Source organism: Notechis scutatus, chromosome 1, assembly GCF_049901735.1.
Source record: "Notechis scutatus isolate UNSWTSFEM ecotype Mainland chromosome 1, rNotScu1.2, whole genome shotgun sequence".
NCBI classification, from domain to species: Eukaryota; Metazoa; Chordata; class Lepidosauria; order Squamata; family Elapidae; genus Notechis; species Notechis scutatus.
In genome coordinates this window covers 276,816,761-276,826,455 of record NC_142009.1, presented here as the reverse complement: position 1 = coordinate 276,826,455, position 9,695 = coordinate 276,816,761, and the positions used below count along the sequence as shown (strand labels likewise).

The window sequence follows — 9,695 nt, the reverse complement described above, 5'->3', positions numbered from 1 at the left end:
TCTTATTATATCTACAAAATGATTCTAGGATAGATCTGGGATGATAATCTGAATTGTCATAAAACAAATTAAGTAAAATATGATCATTTTGGAAAACATGAATGAATAAAAGTCAAATGATTGATTAACAATGATACTAATGTATTTAATATATTGATTGAAAATACGAGATTATATACAATGTAATTATAATTGAAGACTATGAAATGGAAGCACAAAACAATTTGTAAACTAACCGACACACTGTATGTACATATATGTAACAGCTCCAAACGCGGAGGCGGCATGGGCAGAAGGGAAATCAACAGCAGTGGGCGCTGAAGGTCTTGGGTCTGCCGCAAAGGTGCTTGGCAGGAGTAGGGAGCTCTCCGCGCTCTGCCATGATCGCCCATTAGGAGCAGCTGGTAGCGAGGAATTGCTGCCCGCGGGGCGCTCTGAACGGCAAGTCCCCCCGCCCTTCCCCCCATTTTGCATGTTTTAAAATAGACCTAAATTTGGGGGGAGGGGCTTAATTTCATTTTATGCATAGAAAACATGCTGGGTCTTCCTATTGGGGGAGGTCGTATTGTTGGAGAAACACGGTATAAGTAGAATAATTTTTTTAAAAAATTGGAAAAAAGCCATATAAGGCTTTATGCTGTTTAGAGTAAAACTCACTCTTTATATTGAACCTATTGGCAACTAATACAGGAATTGCAACACAGGTGTAATGTGCTCTTTTAAAGTTTTTTTAAAAAAGAAATACTACAATATCTATGGAGAAAAAAAATCTGATTTTAAGTTTTTTTCTCCAAAAAGAATACACAGGGAATGAAAGTTATAAATCCAAACAAAATCCCTGTACATAGTATCCAGCTTCCCTAACTGGGAAACAAATAGGATTGCTAGCTTCCACTGCAACTCATGCTAGGGACTTTTCCTCCAATATATCTATGCTTGTGACTCCATTGTATATATGTTCCTTTATGAATGTACTTATTGCCCTGTATACACTTCAAAAACGAATGCATAGTGGATAAGGGACTTCTGAAAAGAGGAGAGTGTGTTTGTTCTCATAGAACCACAGAGTTAAAAATTGCCTCAATGGTTATGTAATACAATCTCTGCTCAGACCAGGATCATCATTGACAAAAACAGGTATTTGGTTTCTCTTTAAAGACTTCCACCATGGGAAAACTCACTGTTTCATTTGTTAGCTTTTTATACGAGCTGACATTCCTACAATCAGGAAGTTCTTTCTGATGTCTAACCGTCTTTGTACTTTTAACCTATTGGTTCTGGTTCTGCCCTCTGAAGCACAAATAATAAGACTTAGAATAACTTTATTGTCACTTTGAAGGTAGACTAATCGGCATATATTAAAATGAAACCTCATTACCCACAGCTCTCAAAGGTTCACCACCTCCAATGTACATTATATAAGCATGATTAAAAAAAATTATGCATATACCCACATGCCCACATATATTATTATATGACACAGAGAAACAACACAGTTTAGTTCGGATGTATACATGCACACGACGAGACCAAAGAATCTTGAGAGTTTATCAGATGGATGGCATAGGGAACAAAGCCGTCACAGAATCTGGTAGTCCTGCTAAAAGTACTTCTAAGTCTATTCCCCTTCAAATATGTGAAGATTGCAATTAGAGCTTCTCCTCTAAACATACCCATTTTAGAGAATGTGCCTTTCAGGTCTTGCCCTGCCTTAGTACCATCTTTTGAACTTACTTCAATTCATCATTGTCTTTTTTTGAACGCTGCTGCCTAGAAATGGAGACAATGCTCTAAATGGGGTCTGACCCAGGCAGAATAGAGCGGAACGATTATTTCTCATTATCTGGACTGCGTGTTCCTGTTAATACAGCCAAGATACAGTGTATTTTTTAGCAAACATCTCTGGCTCATATTTAATTCATGGTCAACAAAGACACCTAGGTCCTTCTTATATTTATTGCCAAGGCAGCCCTCTCCCCTTCCCTTCCCTGTCCTTCATTTCTCCCAGATAAGGATTCTACATTTCTATTAAAGTCTGTTCCATTTGTTTCAGCCCACTGCTATATCCTGTCCATTTTTAAAAGAAATCTTTTCTTCCTTTTCTTGAGTTTTGGACCTCAACCTGCCCCAATATCTTTAGGAGCTGCGTTGGTGCAGTGGTTAGAGTGCAGCATTTCAGGCTAATTCTGCTGACTGCCAGCTGCCAGCAGTTCAGCAGTTCGAATCTCACTGGCTCAAGATTGACTGATCCTTTCATCTTTCCAAGGTCGGTAAATGAGGACCCAGATTGTTGGGGACAGTATACTGACTCTGCAATCTTCTTAGAGAGGACTTAGAGTTTAAGTGCTATTGCTATTTATATCCAAGTCACTAATAAAAAAAATACTGAGCAGGCCTTTGGCAAACGCCTGTGATACTCTGGTTAAATAATATAAGCATTCTTGGCTTCATCATCCAGCCAGGTAGGTATGAATCCATGTATAATTTCATAACATGTAATTGTCAAATCGATTGATTTGACAATTACATGTTATGAAATTATAGTTGACTTTGAGTGAGCACATGGATTTTACCCATAATGCTTTGTTCCTAACCCAATCCTTCAGGTCTTCAAATTTCCATAGTAACTGAGTGCCTCCATCTTGTTTCTAGTCACCATCTTCTCTTTCTTTCCACCTCTCCCAGAATCTGAACTTTTCCCAGAGAACTAAATCTTCACATAATGTAGAGTTGTAATTGCAGGAATGTTCCAATCTCGGATGGCAAACCTCAGATAAAGAATGTTTCCAAGCAAATACAACTCAGGCAAACAAAGTCACTAATCTATGGATAAAGGAGGATTAGAGAGGGGAAGTAGACATATGTTAGACTTTAACTAGAGATAATTAATTGTATGGATTACTGTACTAAACAGTAACAAAAGTTAAGCAGGAACCAAAGTTAACCAATGATGGAGGATAACTAAAAATGTATATAAATGCAAGACTAGACTCCAATAAAGATCATCATAGTTCAGTTGTTCATGATCAAACAACTTGACTGCCTCGTCATTACAAGAACATAATTTGTATAAAGTAGGATAATCTGAGCCTGCTCATCTGTGCCTTGAGTGAAAATCTAAGTCCTTTACTGATAAGCTATCACAGTGTTTTCTTGGCTAGCCACAGTATTCTTAAAAGTCTTCTCCAACACCAAAGTTCAAAGTGCCAATATTCTTTTTATCCTGCCTCTTCAATATTCAACTTTCACTACTGTAGAATATACGCTTGTTTTTATTATTGTAAACTGCCTAGGATTGCCTTTAGATGAGATGGGTGGTATATAAGTTTACTAAATAAATAAATATGGGATGGAAAACCATTGCCTACATGTTTCTGATCTTTATAGAGATATGTTATACTGCCATGACGGTATAGACATAGCATCTAAATATATTTTTCAAGATCTTCATTGCTATCCTGTATCATATTTCATGACTGAGGCTTCTTTTACTATAGATAGTTTATTCTAAAAGATAGAAGCTATCCTGCTTTTCAGTCTATAAGAGGAGAGTATACAGGCTTGTCTCACTCCCTTGCCAACTTGGAACCAGTTTGTTTCACCATCTTGTGTATGAACTATGTCTACCTGACCCGTATATAGGTTTATCATGAGAACAATGACATGTTCTAAGGTTCCCATGTTTCTAAGTAAATTCTACCTCTCAACATGATGAAAACAATCAAAAGCCTTTCTATAATCAATGAAGTACATACTAACTTCTTTTTGACATTCTTTTGGCTTTCTCAATTATCCAGCAATAATATCTCAGGTTCCTTGGCTTTTTCAAAAGCCAGCTTGAATACCCGGCATTACTTTATCCATATAGGGCTCTAATCTGTGTTGGATTATTTTGCTAGCGTGTGAAATTCAAGATGATAGTTTGCTCAGTCTGGTAAGTCTCCTTTTTTAATATTGGAATGTAGATGACCTCTTCCAGTCTGTAAACTATTGTGTTGTTCTTCAGATTTGCTGATAAAACTTAGGTAGACACTTTACTGATTGTTCTTTTGTTGCTTATCATATTGGTGTGGATATTTCATCAGTAGAGCTCTACTTTGGTAAGGATTGGAACACTGATTTAACTTCATTTTCTAGGTCTAGAACTTCTTGTAAGTACAAAATATCTCCAAGGTATTTTAGATATTGATTTTTCTGATGTACACCATTTCAAAATACCCCTTCCATCTCTCTTTGATATTCTTTGAATCAGTCACTAAAAGTTATATTATCTAACCCATATTTTATCATATTGTTAATCAGGTTATCATGACAAACTTTGTAGAGGTCAAGGAATACAAAGTCCACAGCACTTCCCTGATGCATGAAGCTGGTAACTTCATTAAAAAAGAGAGGGATAAGGTTTGTGTGAAGAGATTGGACTGCCATTTGTCAGAAATGGTGTAGGGTCTCCCGCTTGGGCAGGGGGTTGGACTAGATGACCTATAAGGTCCCTTCCAACTCTGATTATCTGTTATCTGTGTGGCACGAACTGTTTATGGCAAACTTACCAGGCTCTGGTTAATTGTTGCATTCCTATCCAACTGCTGACAAACATGATGTTTGATCATCTGTTTGAAGACTATAGCAGAACAGCTGCCAGTCTGACAGGTCTGCAATTGTAATTGCCTTTCTTTCACCCATAGCTCATTAGTGGTCATGATTAAACTTCCCTTCTTAGAAAAGATAAACATAAAATACAAATTGAGATAGTGCTTTCACTATCTTCTCTTATCAATTCATACATTTCTCTTCACAGAGACTTGCAGTCCTTTGTTCCTTGGTTTGGATATCTCTCGCCACCTCATTCTGTACTCTAGCTTTTCTGACATAACCCCTACAATTTCTGACATTTACTTTGTATTTTAATTTGGGGATACACCTCTCCTTCCATTTCCTAGAATGTCCCTTTTTATTTTCAGTTTGAAAACTCTGCAGATGTCCACATGGGTTTCTTTAGTTACTTTCCCTTTTCCCTTTTAGCAGCAATTGTTTACAATTGCTTCTCAGGATTTCTTCCTTTCCCTTCAGGTTTTCATGCCAATGGATTTCGGTCTAAGATCAAAATCTGCTTTTCTGAGAAAAATACAAGTCTGACTTTGCCCTGTTCTTCTTCTCTTTGATATTATGAATTTGATGATAATGTGGGGGTTTTTTCTCTCTCAAAGTTCCAGGCATCTCTACTTCTTCAAATAGTCCCACTTTACTGGTGACGACAGCAGTTCCACTTGTTCTTTCTACCTGGTGACACATAAAGTTATAAATAAGAGAAAACAGTGATTCATTAGACGTGAACACTTGGTAGAATTCATTTTTCTCTCACTGCCACAGTTGCAGTCCTCTTTAAAAGTGTGGTTAATTAGTATCACAAAGCCTCATCCATATTTTCAGTCTGTCTAAATAATCTCTACAACTCCCACAATGATTACTTTTATATCCCTCTCCTTTTATTCTTATCTAAATATACTCAATAGTCATGATTTTTAAACAGACAAATGCCCTCTCTATACACATCACAAGACAAACATATCCTTTCTATTGAAGCTATTTTAATGACTCCTACTCTTCCAAGGCTCTATTTCAATCGTGTCTATTACCCACCAAGTTGCACTGATGCTTATAACAACATCTTTGTTTTCTTGTCTTATGATTTCACATTTTCTTTTTGTTTCTTGTACATTTGATGTTTGGCAACCCCTTACTGGCTAATGACTTTACGGTTGTCATTTCTGCCTATCTGTAGGTCCATCCACCCACCCACCCACTTTGGCCTCATACTGTCCCTTCATCTCTGGCATTTTGACTCTAGGCCTTGATTCAGTTATGAGCTTTTGTCCCCCTCAGTCTTTTCCCCTAGTTTAATATCCTTTAGAAGGCAAGCCATTTACCAAACAAGTCCATTCCATTCCAGACTTTGTTGATATAGTGTGATATAATAGCCCATCTCATGCTAGGAATCTTTTATAATGCAGTCCAATCCAAACTTTTCTCTACCTGACAAATGATTCTGTTCAAGGATTCTGTCTCTCTTTTTATGCCATGACCTACAACTAAAAAGACGGATTAAAAAACTATGTGGTGCTCACATTTCCTTCACCTTCCTGCTCCACATCTCACAATCTCCAGTAATGCATCTAAGATATTTTAGGTAGCTTGTCTCCACATGAATATGTAGGAAATGATAGCTATCAGTAGATTTGTAGAATTTTGGCAGCTTATTTGCCACATTTTCAATACAAACATCTACAAAACTATGTATCTTCTGTGACATCATAGCAGGTCTGCACATTGCAACCTTGGTTCCTCTCACTGGGGAATCACCCACCACCACAAAGTTCTTCAAAGTGATTTTTGAGTTTCTAAGGGATCTGAGTATTTTCTGTTCTGTTCTGTGCAGTTTGCTTAGGAGGTTGAGAATTATCTTCAAGACACTTCAAGGTACTATGCTGAGCTTCTTTGGTACTCAGTATCTCTGGTTCTTTTTGCTAGCTAATATGTTTCTACTTATCTTGCCCTTCATATTTCCTGGAATTCATTTCCCTTCTCAGCGTTTCACCTGTCCTGTCAACGAACTGTGTGTCGATGTGTTATAACATATAAATTCTTTGCTTCAAAAAGGCATTTTCACTTTCAGCAAATATTGTTTGTGTTCTCTGTAAGCCAGAGGACAAACATTGTGCCTAGTTGGTAGATCACCATGAAGCTTCCTTTGGTCTTCATACAGCTTTGATTTAAATGGAGTCTCCAGTAGCCCAAGATCTGCCAAACACCCCATCCACTCCTTTGCTATTCCTGTTTGCCCAATCTGTATAGCTTCAGTTTAGAGCAGGTTAAACCTGTCTGAAGCCTGTTTGCTGTCTGAAATGATGCTTTTGCTTAGGGTTACCATATCCTAAAGTAGGTGGCAGCAAAGTATTAAGAAGCCTTTTATATCATTTTGCTATCATCTAGAGACTTTTCAGAATTTTTCAGCCCAGATATAGAAGTTCAAGTCTCGCTGCCTTCAAGCTAGTCAAGAGCTGAATATCCTAGTTCTTGGCTGCCACTAATGTGGTAAGAGGCCCTAGAAAAAATCCTTTGAGGGACTGGTACATTTAGCTTATAAAATAGAACACTAAGAGAAATATAATAGCAGACTTCAGATACCTAAATGGTCACCATGTAGAGAAGAAAGAGTGGACTTCTCGTTTATTGCTCTTGATGTCAGGAAAAATGGTTTGAAAGTACAGATAATTGGATTCAAGTTAGATTTTAGGAAGAATTTCCTGACATTAAGAACTGTCAGCCAGTGGAGTAGACTTCACATGAAATTATTTGTTTCTTTCACTAGAGGCCTTCAAAGAAAATCTGTCTGAAATATTGTAGCAGATCTCACACTGAGTAGAGGATTAGACTAGATCAGGGGTCAGGGAACTTTTTTACCTTTTACCCCCCAAAAAATTTATAAACACCGACGTTACCCCCTTGATTTGAAAGGAAGGAAATCATACACTATTTGAATTCAAAATGTTATTGGATGTATTTAAAATTACTTTGAAAGCTTCAACTTACTTGAAAACTTCAGGTTTTGGAGAAATGATGTTGCTTCATCTTGGATACGAGATCATCAATATTGGGACATTTTGATGTCAGAGCAATATGGATACAGTCTTCCAGGTCCAATCGATTTCTTTTCTTTGTTTTTATGTTCGTAAGAGTGGAAAATCCTTGTTTGCAAAGGTAGGTTGTTGCAAAAGGCAGCAACTTTTTGAATGCTTCCTCATGTGCAATTTTGAAGGCCTTTGCAGGTGTTGACATCCAAAAATTTGACAGATCTGCTTTGTTTTCAAATGTAATCTGTGCTTCATTATTGCATCGAAGCTCAAGAAGTGACTCTGCCAACCCTTGAGGCTCTTCTGGTACAACACAAATTTCACATTTAAAGGGGTCTACAATCCAACTGACAGCATGTGAATCAAGATCTGGAAAGTAATCAGAGAACCACTCTTTGAGTTTGGTAAGATGCCTTATAACTGTATCCTTGATGTCTTCAAAAGTAATATTTTCACAATCTTCCAAGAACAAAGCTAACTTTGAAAAGGTAGCTATCTTTTTCTGTTCAACTTTTTGTCTCCAATATAAAAGCTTTGATCCAAATGCAGAAATCTTTTCTCTGGCTGAAATTATATTTATGTTTTTTCCTTGCAATTCTTTGTTCAATACATTAACATGCTCAAACATATCTGCTAAATATGCAAGATGTGCAACCCACAAGGGGTTTGTAAACTTCTCTGCAAGAACATGCTTTTGCTCAACCATAAAACTTTCAAGTTCAGTTTTGAGAGCCCACACTCGGTTCAGAACATTTCCACATGAGAGCCACCTCACTTCTGTATGATAAAGTAGGTCTGTATATTCAGCATCACCAGCTTTACATAATTCACGAAATAATCGCGTGTTTAGTGCATGCCCTTTGACAACATTGACAATCTTGATAACATCATGCATGACGGCCTCTAATGTAGGTTCCAAATGTTTCACAAGCAGTGCCTGGCGATGGATAATACAGTGGTTTACTTCAACTTTTGGATTTCTCTCTCTCACAAAAGCCGCAAAACCATTAACATGACCCAACATAGCTGGAGCTCCATCAACAGACACAGCAAGGCAGTCTTCCCACTTTAAATTGACGTCATTAAAGTATTCATTAACTTTATTGAAGATATCAATTCCACGAGATCGCAAGTCGAGAGGAGAACAAAACAACAATTCCTCTTCAATTAAATGTAAACCTTTGTAGCGGACATATACCATCAGCTGAGAATTACTACTAACATCCGTAGTCTCATCTAGCTGAATAGCAAAGTATTTACTCTCTTTTATTGAGGAAATAACTTGTTGCCTCACATTTTTTGCTAAAATAGAAACTCTTTCTTTAACAACTCTTGCAGACAAGGGCACAGAATTTAGTTTCTTGGCTTCATTCTGACCACACATAATCTCTGCCATTTTCAAAGCTGCTGGTTTAACCAAATCCTCACCAATAGTATAAGGTTTTTTGTTTCGGGCAATCAACCAGGCCACTTCAAAGCTAGCCTTGGATGCTGAACATTGATTGAATGTACCTCTAAAGTTGCTGTCCAATCTTTGTCTTTTGACAGACATTTCCAAATTGACAAAATATTCCCGTGGTTTTGAAGCCAGATGTGGGTGCAAATTATCCAAGTGTTTCTTCAATTGACTCTTTTTGAAAGATTCTGCAGTCAGTACTTTCAAACAAACAACACACTGTGGTTTCATTATTCCTTTGTCGTCAATTTGGGTAAACCCATAATCAAGGAATTCTTCCTGGTATATTCTTTTTCTAATTGATGTCATCTGAAGGGTGAAAAAGACATTGATTGGAAAAGTTGTAACCCTGACTGCCAGGCTGTGTACCGAATTAGCAGGGTATATCATCAGTATCAATGGCTGCCAGGCTGTGTACCGAACTAGCAGGATGCACCAAATTTAATAAAGATGTGCACTATTTTTGCTGGAACACATTGCACACCAGCCATGGGGTGGTATATAGTGAGTAGTTAGGTGTCCAACGTGCCTAGCAAGTTGCATTATATTTTTGCTATCTCACAGAGGATTTTATCATCATCATTATCAATGGCTGCCAGAGTGGTGTT

At 37.5% G+C, this 9,695-nt stretch overlaps 1 protein-coding gene across 1 annotated transcript; it reads right to left on the bottom strand.

The window, feature by feature from the left end:
- Positions 1–7,599: 7,599 nt before the first annotated feature.
- LOC113409991 (protein FAM200C-like) lies at positions 7,600–9,477 on the bottom strand. Its single transcript, XM_026664322.1, has one exon. The coding sequence runs from the start codon at positions 9,475–9,477 to the stop codon at positions 7,600–7,602; it is 1,878 nt and encodes a 625-aa protein (XP_026520107.1).
- Between the last annotated feature and the right edge of the window lie 218 nt (positions 9,478–9,695).

Excerpts from the sequence above, each read along its gene's own strand:
- LOC113409991 (XM_026664322.1), bottom strand. The coding sequence starts at position 9,477 with ATGATATACCCTGCTAATTCGGTACACAGCCTGGCAGTCAGGGTTACA.